Source organism: Gossypium raimondii, chromosome 2, assembly GCF_025698545.1.
Source record: "Gossypium raimondii isolate GPD5lz chromosome 2, ASM2569854v1, whole genome shotgun sequence".
Taxonomy (NCBI): Eukaryota; Viridiplantae; Streptophyta; class Magnoliopsida; order Malvales; family Malvaceae; genus Gossypium; species Gossypium raimondii.
Window position 1 is genome coordinate 5,247,835 of NC_068566.1, and position 16,556 is coordinate 5,264,390.

The 16,556-nt window shown below is 35.9% G+C and overlaps 1 protein-coding gene across 1 annotated transcript; it reads left to right on the plus strand.

Annotated features, from left to right (window-relative positions):
• Nucleotides 1-11,334: 11,334 nt before the first annotated feature.
• LOC105789788 (protein CURVATURE THYLAKOID 1D, chloroplastic-like) lies at nucleotides 11,335-12,755 on the plus strand. Its single transcript, XM_052623296.1, has 4 exons — nucleotides 11,335-11,545; nucleotides 11,692-11,876; nucleotides 12,317-12,421; nucleotides 12,635-12,755. Exons 1-4 carry the CDS (start codon nucleotides 11,410-11,412, stop codon nucleotides 12,743-12,745), a joined length of 537 nt encoding a protein of 178 aa, XP_052479256.1. The 5' UTR covers nucleotides 11,335-11,409; the 3' UTR covers nucleotides 12,746-12,755.
• Nucleotides 12,756-16,556: the final 3,801 nt, after the last annotated feature.

Below are 16,556 nucleotides of genomic sequence, written 5' to 3' on the forward strand. Positions count from 1 at the left end.
TTCATGCTATATTGATGAGTTATAGTAATACCATTGGAATTATTACACACTGAATGATCTTGTTTTCATATATAGGCTTGGTGTATTTTGAGATCTTGTACTCAGAGTCGTTAGCATCCAACTGACAGATCTTGGACTCAACAAAGTTCATATATTTTGTTTTGTTTCAAGTTGGCATGTACATGGTTTTTAATAGATCAATTTGGCTATAGTTATGTATGTGGGACATGAAAGATGTAACTTTTGGTTGCGGTAATTACAATGTTATTAGTCAATTAAATGTTTTTTGTGTGATGTGTTTAGTTTGTGGCATGTTTCGAAATATAGAAGTGCTGGGAATTGTTTTGGCAGATGATTTAAATATGGATATATTGTGAAATCTGAAATTTGCAGGAGGCTTATACGTAACATAAACAAAAATGCTGCCGAAATTTTTAATAAAATAATTTTACCCCTACACTTCCATTTCAATAAAGTAAGATAGAATAATAGGTTACTTTGGCAACAGAATGTGGCATTTTATATTCGAATCCACCAACTCGATCAAATATAAGGTGTCATATTATTAGTCTCAAGACTTCTATTGTTGGATGGCACAAATTATGCCTATTGGTAGGGAACCAACAACAAGTGATGTAATTGGTGTGAAGGCCTTTAAACATAAAGCAAATTGGCCAAAGATGAAAAAAACCGACTAATGCAAACTCTAAGGCATTTAGTGAAATATTTTGTGGATTTGAATTGTAAGAGTTCATACATATTTCTAAGTGCACTACTGCAAAAGAAGATTTGGTTATTCTTGAAACTACTCATGAAGGGACGAATATTGTGAAGTAGTCCAATCTTTAGATGTTAACTACAAGATTTAAAATTGTAACGCCCCAAAAATTTGAGTGTTGTTTGTAAAGTTTTGAAATAATTAAGTCTCTATATTTGCAGCTAAGTGCTTTGTTTGTATGTTAGAGGTTAGGGGTTCAAACCTCACTTTCAGAAAATTTGTTATTTTGTTTGACTTGACCCTCAGCATTGGATGTTTGACTTAAGTCTATTTCTGCGTTAATTTGTGTCAAGAATGAGCTTGTTAGTTCAATGGTTAAACTTTTGTATGCTTTCTGGTTCTGTGTTTGAATCTCTGTGTATGCATTAAATAAATATTTTTATGCTACTTGGTAAAAGCCTATTAGTTTTTGGTTGTTTTAAAAACCTTTCTTCCTTTCTTTTTCTTCTTTCACTTTTCTTTTCTTTTTGCTTGCTTCCATAAATTGTTACCGGGTTTAATTAGGAATTCTGGGTTGTTTGTTGCGTCGTTTGAAAGGTTGTTGCATAAGTTCTATCGTTATTATCTTTTATTTTCATGAAATTTCATTGTTGATATTCGAATTTAGGAATTACTGTTGTTTGTTTGAATTTTCATTAAATGTATGATTGGGGTTTTGTTAAGCGAAAGTCTTGCAGGAAACGTTCCTCAAGCAATCTAAATTCAAGTAATTGTTGTTGATTTATCGGTAACTGTTAGTTTACTATGGGGGTTTTGTGTTGAAGTTTTTGACATGTTGGGTTGATTGTTTAAGGTTTAGGGTCTTTTGCGAATTGTTTCATTTAAGTCATTGATTGAACCTTTAATTGTCGTTTTTTAGGCTTTGGAATCACCCTTGTTGCTTCTGCGTTAAACCCATATCAGGTGTGTAACGAAAACCTAATTTTTTATGAATTGTGAATTCTGAAAAAACATGACTCTCAACGCCACGTGGCCGTGTGGTAGGTTGTGTGTCAGGCCCTGTAACTCACTGTTTTCAAATTGGAGGCACACGGGCTAGGGACACAGGTGTATGTCCAGGCCGCGTAACTCACTGTTTTTGATTTGGGGTCACACAAACTAGGGATAAGAGCGTATGGCCAGGTCGTGTAACTCACACTTTTGGATTTAATGTCCCACGAGCCAGGGACACGGGCGTGTGTTCAGGTCGTGCGAGGGGTTGTGAGTTACACGGGCGTATGCTTGGCCATGTGCCAAACTGTGTAACTCACTGTTTTGAGCCACACGACCATGTGCTGGGACGTATGTACCACATAGGCTAGCCACCCAAGCCATGTGAATCCACACGGATGTGTGGGCCAAAAATAAAAAATTCCCCCTAAGGCTATAATCGTTATTTGGATCAAACGTAGGCCTACCATAGGGTCTGTATGATATGTATTAGACATTGAAAATGTTATCTTACAATCTGTTACTGAGTAATCTGTTATTCTGATATATATACATTTGTTGCGAGACCTGATAAATCAGTGTGATCACATTACATGATCATGGTTTGTTATTGTATTATTGTATACTTGTATCTGATATCCGTTAATTTTACATTTGCATCGGGGTTTGGGACTGTATAATTTTATTATAATTAATGTAATTATAATTTTCAGATTTTTAAAAATTATTATATTTATTTAATTTTGAGAAACCCTAAAAAAAATAATAAGATATAAAATCTCATTTTTCTTTGCTTGGTGAGTCTAGCAGTCATCAAAACAAAGTCTTCTCCAAAACTGTTTGGGGATTCCTTCCGTTCATAGTCAACTGGGTGGATTTGATTGTAGATCAGATTACTCATTGCCGAGGCGTCGCTGTCTATTCAGAATCACCATTCAGTAATTTCGAAACCCTTTTTCACCCCGATTCGTTCCTCACACATGGATCCATGGTTAGGATCGCCGGTTGTTTTATTTTTTCGCTGCGCCGTAGGGGTGCCGACGTTCCAACAGTTATTATTTTGAACTTGACATGCAGTCACTATACGGTGTGTAGGGATGAATGGGTACTTGATACCCTATATGGTATGTAGGGATGGATTGGGGGTAGGAATCTGCATTTGTATCTAAACTGTTCTTCCATTGTATCTGATATCTTCTATTTCTATTTCTGTATCTGATTTTGAGAATTGATTGACTAAAGACCAACTGGAATCATAGCTGTGATATTACTGTTTTATTTAGAATATAAGTTACACACTGAATGAAAACTTACTTAGTCTGTTTGTTTGGATTACAGGTAACCCACAGACTCAGGCGGGTCAGCGTGGTAGGAGCTCGGTCAATTCCCCATAGTTATATTACTATTTTTTTATTATAAACTTATCCTATTCTGTGTCATTTTGGATTACACCTTGAAGGTTTGAATTTATATTTGATTTAACTAATTACATGATTTTTGACTATTGATTCTAGTGGAAAAAGGTTGGATTATTCTGATATGAATTGATGTAGCCTTTCTACTTGGTCTAAACTTCTAGGCTGGGTAAGGGGTGTTACAAAAACTCTAAAGATGAAAGACAATGAGACCATGTTTTATTTCTATGCAAAGCTGTACGACATCAAAAATTAGGATTTTTCTCTTAGTGAAGAATAGTGAAGAATACTCAAAATCGAAGCTAGTAAAAAAATTGCTTCAATCTTTGCCTGAAAAATTCGTAATCAAGGTAATTACTATTGAGAAAGCAAAGGATATTGATAGTAAGATAGATGAATTTGCTGGTTCATTGCTAACATTTGAGATGAATCTCAATGAGACAAAAAAGAGCAAAGTCAAGGTTGAAAACAACATTGCATTGCAAATTACAACCCAGTTGCAATTGAGGGTAAAAAAAGGGTGATATTGGTTTGTTACGATTAGATTTTTCGGATATTTTAAACTGTCCATCATAATTCAGTTAAGTTCAATTCTCAATTTTTCCATATTAAATTTTTTTGGACTTTGGACTTATTTTGACAAATTAGCTTTGTTTTATAGCTTTTGAATATTATTTGACAAAATTTCAAAGATTTTTCATAATTATTTCTAAAAACAATCTTTTTCAAGAACATTTAAGTTATTTTCACTATTTTAAATATAGAATTTTTATTTTTATATCATAAATAATTACAAATCTAATAAAATAGAATTCAATTCGATTTCAAATAACAAGATTTTTATCTTACATCCCATAAATTGTTCAAACACCTAATTGGGGTCGATTTACTTTTTTCCTCGTACCTAAGTGAAATTACCATTTGGCACTTAATTCGGATAAAAACGGATATAAACTAAATATTGAAACTAAAATTACATAACAAATGGTTTAATCACTCTTTTTAAACCTACAAGAAAATGTTTTATGATAAAATCAATTGAAGACAACAATGAATCTACAACACCTACACCTAGACTCTATTAATGGTGTATCAAATAATTAACATATACATATAATAAAATATTTTTAAAGAAAAATATAAAATAAAACATCTGTTAAGTTATCTTTCACAACTCAAGAAGAGGATAGAGATAATGAACAATCTTATAAATCCCTAATTTTCTGGATAGTTATTAATAAAGTAAAAATTAATAATGATGTCGAACCTCATGTGATGATATGATGGTTAAGAGTGTTCACCATCCTAAGTCTGGCCTAGGTTCTAGTCGCACTAGTTGCGTTTACACCAAACAATTCGAGAGAGAAAATCAAAGAAGCAAGTAAAATCTTGGAAATTTGTACAATTAGTATTTTGACAGGAAATGATTTGATACGCAAATCTATTTCCCATGATGGAACCAATTCTATTCAGGTTCTACACATGTTAGTGTCACAGGCTTAGATTTTTCTCACGCAATTCGTCTTAGGCAGTTTCTTCCCTCCAAAAAGACCTAAGTCAGCCTAACTCCCAACAATTGAGGATTCAACAGAATTCCTCTAAGGCACCCACGAAGAACAAGTGGAAGTTTTGAGTGAATGCCCTCAAAATTCTATTACTCACTGAATGAAATACAGTAAGGGGAATAGGCCTCTATTTATAGTTGAGCCTTCCCAAAATCAATGATACAGATCAAAGTACATGAATGGCTGAGATTAAAAACTATCTACAATTCAAATATCTAGATTACAGAATCGTATCTTCTAAAGATTATATATCATATCTAGGATTACATATCTTTGAAGATCACATTCCATATTTGCCAAGCTTTGTAGATGGGCCTTTACTCTCTCCAAGCAACGGACCAGTCCAGTTGGGCCAAATGACCTCCTTTGAACATGATAGATCACAGAAGTGCGTCATGGTTGTGGGCTCCCATGTGCAACCCATGACATTCTCCCCCACTTGTTTTAGTGACGCCCTCGTCGCGTCCTCCTCATGGAATTGTTTTATCTTTCCTTAGAACTGCCACAATGCCTCGATAGGTTCCTAACTCGCTTCACTATCGGGAAGTCCCCTCCATCAAACTAAGTATTCGTGCCATGACCGATAGTACTTTCGTCTGATCACACGATCTGCCTCGATGCTTTCACCTTCACGATCGTAGGAGACCTTTACCCCCATTGGTGCTCGTTCGGACTTGCCTCGATTTGGATCCTCTTGATCCTCATGGAATGGCTTAATCATGCTCACATGAAACACTAGGTGGAATTTAAGCTTTTCTAGCAACTCAAGCTTGTAGGCTACCTTGCCTACTCTCTTCACAACTCGAAAAGGCCCCTCATATCTTCGCACAAGCCCCTTGTGCAAACCATTTTGTCACAAAATCAAGTGTAGTTTAGCAAGGACTGAATCACCACCTGAAATTGCACATCTCTTCGATTCTAATCCACCTACTTCTTGTTACGCTTACTTGCCTTGTGTAGACAAGCTCTAGCTAAGTCATTCTTCTCTTGCCAATATTTCGCAAACCGATAAACTACTAGATTTGGTCCTATATAATATGTCACAACAGCGTTGGGTGTGAATGGTTGTTGTCCCGTCATTATCTCGAACAGACTTTGATTCGTGGCCCCACTTCACTGCAAGTTTATGAAAATTAGGCCACATTCAACAACTTTGGCCAGTCCCTTTGTGAGGCACTTACATTGTGTCAAAGATATGTCTCCAACAATGCATTCACTCGTTCTGTTTTCCCATTGGTTTGTGAATGCATGCTAGTGGAAAAGTTCAAGTTTGAGCCCATCGACTTGACTAACTCTGTCTACAACCGGTCTATGAATTGCCCATCTCGATTACTGATTATAGTTAGTGGCACTCCCCAATATTTCACCACGTGTCTAAGAAGCAAACGAGCTGCCTCCTTAGCATGGCACTCCTTGGTAGCTGGAATGAATGTTGCATACTTTGAAAACCTATCCACCACAACAAGAGGACTTGCAAATCCATCAGACTTAGGCAAACCAACAATAAAATCCATGGATACACTCTCCTATGGTCTTTCCGGAATGGGCAAGGACTGTAGCAAACCGGCTAGAGTCTTTAACTCAACCTTGTCTTATTGGTATACTAGACAAGTTTTCACATAGGTCTCCATATCATCACTCATGTGAGGCCAATAGTAACGGTTCTCCAAAGGGACAAGGTGCGGTGTATTCATGAATGGCTCCCCATCTCAAGTCATGACACTCCTTCATGACTTTATTGCGTAATTTACCATAATGAGGCACATAAAAATGGTGCCCATGAATGTATAGCAACTCCCCCTCAAGCCAAAATCTCCTCATCTTCCCTTCATTTGCAAGCTCGATCAAGTTTTTGGCTATGGGATCATGGGGCAATCCCTCCCAAATGCACTCCAATAAGGAACCATCAGGTTGGCTAATTGCCGCAAACTCTATCTTTCGACTCAGTGCATCAACCACAATGTTAGCACTTTCTGGTTTATACTCCATCGTGAAATCAACTCATCTAGGAAAACCTACCAACGAGCCTGTTTGGGAGACAACTCTTTTTGGGTTAGAAAATAACTATTTGCAACATTATTGGCAAAGATAATGAACCTGGAACCTAGTAAATAAAGTCTCCATGTATGCAAGCAATACACTACAGTAATTATCTCTTTTTCTTGGACCATATACCTCCACCCCGTGTCATTAAGCTTTCGACTCTCAAAAGTAATCGGATGCCCATCTTGCATTAATACTCCCCCAATGGCATAATCTGATACATCTATACGTACCTCACATGGCTTCAAATAATCCAGCAAAGCAAGTACGGGCTCCCTCGTTATCACTTGCTTTAATTAGTTAAAGGCCTTCTCACATTGTGGATCCTAATCCCATGCCTTACCCTTTTTCAACATGTCCGTCAAGAGTGCAGTAATTTTGGAGTAGCCTTCGATGAAATGTCGATAATAATTCGCCAACCCAAGGAAAGATCTCAACTCCATCACCTTGGTTGATGGCTCCCACTCAATAATGACCCGAATTTTGCTCTCATTCATCCAAATCTTGCCACTTCCCACAACGTGGCCTAGAAATGGCACCTCTCATTAGGCAAATAAACACTTCTTCTCTTTGACAAACAACTCATTTTCCCTTAAAGTCTGGAACACCTCCCTCAAATCTTCCACATACTCCTCTAGCGACTTACTGTACACCACAATATCATCAAGGTAAATAACCACAAAACGATCTAGGAAAGGTTGAAATACCTTATTTATTAGGGTGTAGAATGTAGCTGGGGCATTCATGAGTTCGGAGGTTATCACAAAGAACTCATACAAACCATACCGCGCCACACAAGCTGGTTTTGGCTCGTCCCTCTCAACTACTCGAACTTGTAGTCCCCCAATCTCAAATCCAGCTTGGTAAACCATCTTGCACTACCAAGCTGATCAAATAAATCCACAATAAGGGGAATAAGGTACTTGTTCTTCACAGTAATCTTATTTAAGGCTCGTTAATCAATGCACATCCTCAATGACCCATCATGTTTCTTGTGAAACAACACTGGTGCACCGTACGGAGATTTAGATGGCCTAATGAATCCCGCATCTAAAAGCGCCTCCGATTGTTTCTACAGCTCTTCTTATTTTGGAGGAGACATATGATATCGGGCCCTTTCTGGCGGCTCTATGTTAGGCACTAACTCGATCTTGTGGTTTACCTTTATTTTTGGTGGCAACTTCTTGGGCAACTTAGTAGGCATAACATTTTGAAAAGATAGTAATAACTGACCCACTTCCTTTAGGATCTCACCAACGGGCTTAACAACCTCCTCGACCTTCAAGGTGGCTAAGTAAGAGACTTCATCTCTCTGTAACCCTTTAGCAAATTGGATTGACGACAGTGTTTTTCCCTCCAAGCTTCCTTTCCTTGTCATTCTCACCAAGTATTGATGGTTCGAATCTGAAATCACCATGTAATTACTGGAAAGAAAAATAGATGCATTAACCCGGTTAAGGAAACTTAATCCAACCACAAAATCATTGTCATCAAGTGGTATTACCTTAATAGATGCCTTACCAATCCAATCAGCAAGTTGGAGATCCACTCCTTTTGCAACCTCCTTGATTGGAACACTTTCTGAGTTCACCTTCTTGATCCAAACCGACTCATTCTGGATCGTGAGACCAAGTTTACGAGTAGCCTCTTTGGATATGAACAAATCAGACGCACTTGTGTCGACAAGCGCATTCAGTTCTCTGCCAGCCACCATGATGTCTACAAACATCAGCTCATGACTCGTCATGTCTTCTACACCCCCAGTATCAAACTAAGATTGTTGTCCGCCTTATCTGCCTCCTCCTTTGCTTTCATAGCGGAAAGTGCAACCATCTTCGGACAATCCTTGATCATATGTTGACCATCACAATGGAAGCAAATTAAAGGCTCATTCTTCTTTTTATCCCAAGGCTTCTTAAAGTTGCCATTTTTAGCAGGCTTGTCTTTGTCTCCCCAACCATTGCCATTTGGTTTGAATTTGGGCTTGGAAGACTTAGGCTTGTCTTTCTTTCCACCAAACTCAGCAAGCGATTCTGCTACGGTCATGACCTTGGTAAGCTATTTGACTCCTCAGTGTTGCAATTCTTGCTTCACCCATGGTTTCAACCCATCCATGAAGGAAAAGAAGCCTCTTTCCCACCCATATCTGAGATCTGAAGCATGAGTTCACTAAACTCCCGTACATACTCCCTCACAGTGCCTTGTTGCGTAAGCCGTCGCAATTTTGCCCGAGCTTCATCCTCGACATACTCTAGATAAAACTGTGCTTTGAACTCACCTTGGAACTCCTCCAAAATCCCAATTTCAGTCTCACCACGTCTCACATCTGTGGACCTACAACGCCACCACAACAAAGCAACGTCAGTGATGCCATTGGCATGGAAGTATTACTCTATTTCCCACAGAAAGTTGTCAACACCTCTCACAAACCTTGCTTCATTGAACTCCTTAGGCTTGAGAACATCCATACTGGGCTTGGGAACTCCTATCATCGATATCATCGACCCTCTCCTTAACATCCCCATGGACTCCTTGAGAGTGATGATTCGATCCTCCAAAGCCATCAGTATGTCCCTCGAATGACTAGCTTTCCTGGCCTTACACGGGTCTCCATTGGCTCAACATGCTCAAAAATTTCTTTCGACATCTTTCAACAGTGCCTTCAAACTCTAGCTTGAGTACCAACTGTCACGGGCTTAGATTTTTCCCACGCAGTCCGTGCGTCCTTAGGCAATTTTTTCACAACAAAAACGCCTAAGTTAGCCTAACTCCCAACAATTGAGGATTCAATAGAATTCCTCTAAGACACCCACAAAGAACAAGCGGAAGAACGAAAAGTGAAAGAACTTGAAAAATGAACAAAGCCATAGAAAAGCGAGAACACTAGAGAAAAAGTTTTGAGTGAATGCTCTCAAAATTCTATTACTCACTAAATGAAATACAATGAGGGGAAGAGGCCTCTATTTATAGTTGAGCCTTCCCAAAATCAATGGTACAAATCAAAGTACATCAATGGTTGAGATTAAAAGCTATCTACAAATCAAATCGCTAAGATTACAGAATCGTATCTTCTAAAGATTACATATCGTATCTAGGATTATATATCTTTGAAGATCATGTTCCATATTTGTCAAGCTTTGTAGATGGGCCTTCACTCTCTCCAAGCAACGGGTCAGTCCGGTTGGGCCAAATGACCTCCTTTGAACATGATGGATTAAACAAGTGCGCCATGGTTGCAGGCTCCCCTGCGCAACCTATGACACTAGCAGCCACTCAACTGCAAATGGATTCAGCCATGCTAATTTTCAACCAAGTTTGCATTGATTTGGGAACGAAAATAAATTGAGGTGGGCTCTCTTAAGGCTGTAATTAGTTTATTTAAATATTCCCTACATGATTATTACTACTCTAAGGTTATTGAGTTTAACCAATTTCAAATAGTTACATAATTATAATTAAATTATTCAAAAGTTTTTATTCAAGTTATTGAAATGTTAAAATCGTTGTTGAATAACCTTCTCCATTCTCTCCATTGGCACCAATCGAAAGGGTAAACTTTAGAGGTGAAGCAAGGAGGATTGGTAGGGGCCTTGCCCCCCTAAAAATGAAAAATTGTAGTTTAGTCCTTTTAGAAATAGTAAAGTTATAAATTAATTTTTCATAAAATTACACTTTGGCCCGCTTAAATATGAAAAAAAAAACTATTTATTCCTTAAAAAATAATGAAATTATAAGTTAGTACATGGTAAAATTATATTTTAATCTCTTAAAATTTTATAATTCAATTCCAGCCCCCCCTAAAAAAAATTTCTCGCTTTGCCCCTAGTAAACTTCCCATTCTCTTCTACAATTTAACCTTTTTCATGAAAAAATTTTGAACGTTGCGAATTTACAAACCAAAATACAAATAGTTTTCTTCTCCAATCTCTAGCACCGATAATCAAATCAGTTTGGGTATGAGATATGCTTTTCTACTCGTCAATGGGTATTGTTCCACCGTATCAATCGTTAAATTGTCGCTCAAAGCTCGCAGGTCAAACTTTAAAAAAAAAACTTAATAATCGATTGACTTAAATAAAAACATTTGAATAATTCAGTGACTATTTTGTAACTTTGTGAACTTAAACGAATAAAATGTAAATTTACTAATATTTTAGTGACCTTGAATGTAGTTTACCCAAAATCTTAACAATAAAAATATATTTTTTATGCATTGATTTTTGTAATGACAATTTTTAATTATATAACCAACATTAAAAATATATGTAAGGTGAGCAAAATTTAATTCGACTAGAAAAAGTTTCGAAATTTGAATTTCGAATTATTCAAATCGAGTCAACTCGAATTTGTTTTTGAATTTCTAGTTCAAGTCGAGTTGAATTTTCGAATTTGAATAACTCAAATAATTTAGATGATTCAAATCAAGTAAATTGGTATCAGTTAACAAACTAAAACAATTCAATCAAACCTTTAAATATTAATATAGATATCATGTTTTACTTTTTAAAATGTTTTAAATTTAAGAATTTATCTAAAAAGTGTACTAAAAACAAAGGATTCTACCAAATAAAGGAAAAACAAGCAAAGGAGAACCTAAGAGAAAGGCAGCAGCATATATACACAGTTTTCCAGCTTCCATTTTCTTGTGAGTCCATATTTCGCTCTTCACTCCAAACACATGAAGCTCTCTAGAAGCCTCACCCAACCCATTTCCCCGCTCCCTACCATCAGCTTCTTCACTCCACATCCCTCTTTCCGTCCCCGTCTCCGCCCACTCCCGCCGTCTCGCACCACCGCCTACCGCCTCCATTCACGTACGATATCCAAAACCCTACCTTATTTTCATTGTTTATTTTCTTTTTGAGTTACTTGTTATTTTCATTTACTTCTTCACTTATAATCGTCGGTTCATGTTTTCTACTTCATTGTTAAACAGTAGAAACTTTTCTTTTCTTTGTAGGGGTTTTGTGTTTTAATAATAACCCGTTGCTTAAAGCAAAAGCATCGAAAGAAACCTCGGACGGGGAGGCAGCATTGGAAGAAGTTGCAGCGGTTGAAAAGAATGTGTACGATGAAAAGCTGACAGTGGAAAAACTTAAAGAAGAGCCTTTGGCGTTTCAGTTTTCAGAGAAACTTAATATAAAGGTTGATTTCAGTTATTTTCTGTTCCCTTAATTTTATTCCTATAGGTTTCATTGATGTGTTTTTGCTGCACTTATTCGACTAAAATAATAATGGTTACTATGACGAGTATCAGGCTTGGTGAAAGTGGTCGATCATAAATTCTTGATGAAGCATAGTGACAAATATATGTCGATCTGAGCGGTTGCCTGAGCTACATGATTTGCTAATACCCTTTTATCATACCATGTACAAATATATATATCCGATCACAATCACAAAGGTATTGATCAATTAAAATTTGGTTAAAAGTCTTTTACAAAAGAGTAGCAACAATTGTACACCTCAGTTATTGCGGTGGTGGGGAAATGAATGATTTGAAACTCAGTGTTGGTCACATGCAATGGTCATTTGTACAATGAGAATTGTGTTATAGTTCGCATTTGTGTACTAAATAATTGCAGCTTGACCCTGAGGATGCATATTCAATTACCTTATATGGAAGTGCTACTGTGGTTGCTTTATGGCTAGCTTCAGCTCTTGTGGGTGCTGTTGATTCAATTCCATTGGTGAGTTTTGAATGCATAATCTGAGTTTCTTTTGGACAATCACTTTATATTCCTTTGATTTGACGATTTCCATGGTAACATTCAGTTCCCAAGTTTGATGGAAATTGTGGGTCTTGGCTACACATGCTGGTTTAGCTCTCGTTATCTGTTATTCAAGGTAGCTAGCTAATTGAGTGTGATTTGAGACTCTAAATAATCGCTTACATTTGGCAGAAAAACAGGGAGGAGTTGGCTGCTCAAATTCAAGACCTTAAGCAACGGCTTGTTGGCTTAAATGATGAGCTTAGAGATCGTATTTCGTCTGGGTCTAATTTGGACTTTTAAGTTCAGTTTTAATGGATTTATTTTTGGTTTGATTTTAATATTTAAGTTTCAGATGTTTGTAGTTATTATATTATTTATATCAGCTTTTATTATTATCTAAAATGAATATAAAAAATCGGTATAGGGTTCCTTAGTCATTAGCATTCAAGTTGTTTCTTAGACAATCTAAATGGTCAAGATTCAAGTTACTTCTTAGACAATCTGAATTTGTTTCAGAGTACAGTCCAAAGGTGCTCATGGTTATAATGAGCTGGGTTGAAGTTGGAGTTCAAAAAAAAAAGTTCAAGCTGGAGTTAACCCAAATAGCTCGTTTTATTATTTAAAAAATAATAAAATATTTTTATTTAAATTTAATTAAAAAATATATTAATATCAAATTAGTTTTTCTGACTTTTTATTAGTATACTAAATGGCCCGACAAGCTTCCAATGCTAAATGCTTTTAAGAACATAGAAATGCTCGTCATTTCAAATATAGAGCACTCGCAAGGCATGGTATACTTCATCCATCGTTGAGACCTATAGCAAATCATAGTAATACAATGACCAACCTCTACTAAGCATTTGCAAGGCATGGTATACTTCATTCTTCGTCGAGATTAGTAGCAGATCATAGTAATACAACGAGCAACCTCCACCAAGACAAAGAAATATATTTTTATCATACATAAAATTAAGGAATAGTTTGACTTTCCCATTAAGTGTACACTCCCAATGGTGAACGTTGCACAAAATTACGAACTTGGAAAATGCATTTGGGAAGGCTCAGTACAGACGTTATAGGAGGTGACATACCTTAAAAATAGACTGGTTAATGACCATGGATAAAATCTAGAAGTATTATATGAAGGATAAAAGCTTCAATAGATCGAAGCTAGCAAATGTTAAGTGAGGCGTTAACATAAGTGGATTATTGATGTGTGATAAAGCCTAGAAATATAATGCGTCAGACAGAGTAGGAATAATCCTATCAGGATAAATCAAGGAGCCAGGTCATTTCCTTCACACTTATTGTAAGTGTTGAAAATGCAATTGGTGAAGATCTCTTGGCGAGCTGTGATGAAAATGAAAATGAAAATGAGTATGAGAAAGGTGTTGATAATAGGGTTGTTGATGATGCTGGAGTTCATGCCGTTAATTACTGTTGTCAAATACGAGATCCTTTTAAAATCATGGAGAGAAATTTCAACATTCCTGTGATAGACCTAATTGCTTCAGATGATGAGGATGTCTTAAGACATACCCTTTTGAATAATTATTTGAATTTTGAGGAATTTAGAGACATTATGGTTTTAACACAAATAGGTCAGGTGCGTGTTTAAAGTTTACCATCCATTGTCTCTTTGTATTTTAACTAATAAGTTTATATTTTATCCTTGTAGGAAGCTCTTCTAGCAAAGGATCATTGGGTGACCCACCAGGAGATAACCCCCTAGAAAGCAACACGGACATACTCAACGAAGGGAATATTAACAGAGAAAAGGTCTAAGAGTAGTGGCTCGAATCCTGCAATGAACCCTTTCAAAAAGCAGTAGTGATTGTTGAGAGTCAAAATGAGTCCCATAAAGAGCCTAGCTCACGAGAACAGGGGTGCACAACCGCAAGAAGTAAGAGAATCCCACCCTCAAGACAAAAGGGAATATCGTCAAAAAGAAGGATAAAGGATGTAATATTATTAATTAATAGTGGTTTTGAAATCTCATTTTCGACAAGTGAGTTCATAAATATTATTAATTAATATTTATGAGGTTAGTATAAGGTTTAATTAAATTTTGGTTCTTCAATTTTGTTAATTGGATAGTTAATTAAGGTATAATGACTAAATTGTAAAAGTGGTGAAAGTTAATCATTATAAATTTTTAATTAATTAAAGGACCAATTGAGTAATTGGACCCTTCCAATTATGTTAAACGGTAGTGGGGATGAGTTGTAAAGCATCAAAAGTGTTAATTAAGCAAAAGTTTAGTATATTATAGGTTAATTAAGTTAATTATAATTAATTAATAAACTAATTGAATTATATAAGCCAAATTAAAAGAAAATAAAATTCATGTCTCCTCATCTTTCTTCTCCACCGTAGCTAAGAAGAAGAACTAGGGTTTCAAACATTTCAATCTTTAGTTCTTTGATTGGTAAGCAATCTCAAGTTCGTTTCTTATAATTTTTATATTTTTGAGGTCCCAAGAGCTTGATTTATCTAACCCAAATACCAATTTGTAAAATTGGTAAAGTTTTAAAAAATTTTCATTGTTGATTTCTTGAAGCTTTTGGTATTAAATGGATAGATTTTAAGCTTAGAACTGAAAAGTGACTAATTTGTAAAGTTTAATTGCTAGTTTTTTAACATAGGGATTAAAGTGCATAAATTTTAAAATTGATGTTATATTTCTATAATATTTTATAGTATAAGGCTGTAGAATGATGAAATTGAGATTGGTTTCGAAATTGAAACTCAAATTTGAAAGTTAGAGCAATTTCGGTTATAGAGACTTAATTGAATAAAATGCAAAACTTTAGGGGTATTCGAATGATGAAATTGAACTTTCACATGCATATAATAGAACATTATAATTTTTTTAAAATTTATAAATTGAATTGAATTATCGTTTAGATCGGGATTGAACCAAAACGAGGATAATTTAGGAAAAGGAAAAAAATTACTGATTAGTCCTTGTAATTCAACTTGTCTGCTGATTTAATTAAGTAAGTTCATATCGTATGATTGTGACTAATTATTATTTATACTTGAATTATAAATTTGTGTATGTTTGACTGTAATTTGAATTGTTTACGGTTTGGTACAAAAATGTGAGATATAAATGTGAGATATATGTGGTAAATGTGCTCGAGTGAACATATTAAAGGATAGGAAATGATTGGCATGCAAATAGGGTTTATTGCATTTGTTCTGGTTCAGAGTTATCACTAATTATACCAGAATCTAACATTTGTTGAGGATTACCAAGTTAAATATCTCTACGGAGACCCCAGTGTGGTGGAGGGACGTATTGTTATATGATTATATGTTGCCTACGGGCTTTGCACTTCGATTTCTTGTTGTGATGTAGCTATTGTTCTAACGAGCAATCTAGCGTGGTCTAGTTACCCGTGTATCCGAGTGTTTATTATAGTTCATTAGACTAATTGGTTAATGAAAAAGAGGAATGGAAGCAGTATGAAATGAGTTCAGTTTTCCAATGTTTATATGATAACTTGACTATGTGAATGATACTAAATTGAAATAAAATGTTAAATTTTGAATTGCTATATGACTTGGTTGTATGATGAACTCACATTATTGTTGTGAATTGCTATGTAGGCAAGTTACATCAAGTTAATTATTATAATATGTTTAATTATAAAAAGAGGTAAGTGTCATTTTAATACCTATGAACTTACACAATAACCCCATGTTTACTGTCCCGACGAACTAAACTGGTAGCCATAGTCCAACTATGGTCTTACACCTTAGGTGTTCCCTGTGTTTAGTGTCCCGACAGACTGTCTAGGTTGCCATAGTCCAACTATGGTCTTACATCTGTTTACCATGATACCATAGCGTCATTCATCCATGGTCTTACTCATTTCCATCATGATGTCATAGCATTTTTCAATTATGGTCTTACTTATTTTAGGTGTATAGCCTCTAATCGGTCCTATTTCCTAGCCATAATCTTTACTCTTCTCATCTTATTCCATCCATTCCTCCATTTCACCATCTTATACCTTGATGCTCGAACACTAACGTGTTCCATCCGCAAGGCCCGGAGCTTCACATATCATGGGTTCACACAGTAAAACCATATGGCGGT

Coding starts and splice junctions, on each gene's coding strand:
- LOC105789788 (XM_052623296.1), top strand. CDS start 11,410: ATGAAGCTCTCTAGAAGCCTCACCCAACCCATTTCCCCGCTCCCTACC. Junction 11,546..11,691: donor CGCCTACCGCCTCCATTCAC/GTACGATATCCA, acceptor TTTTCTTTGTAG/GGGTTTTGTGTTTTAATAAT. Junction 11,877..12,316: donor CAGAGAAACTTAATATAAAG/GTTGATTTCAGT, acceptor AAATAATTGCAG/CTTGACCCTGAGGATGCATA.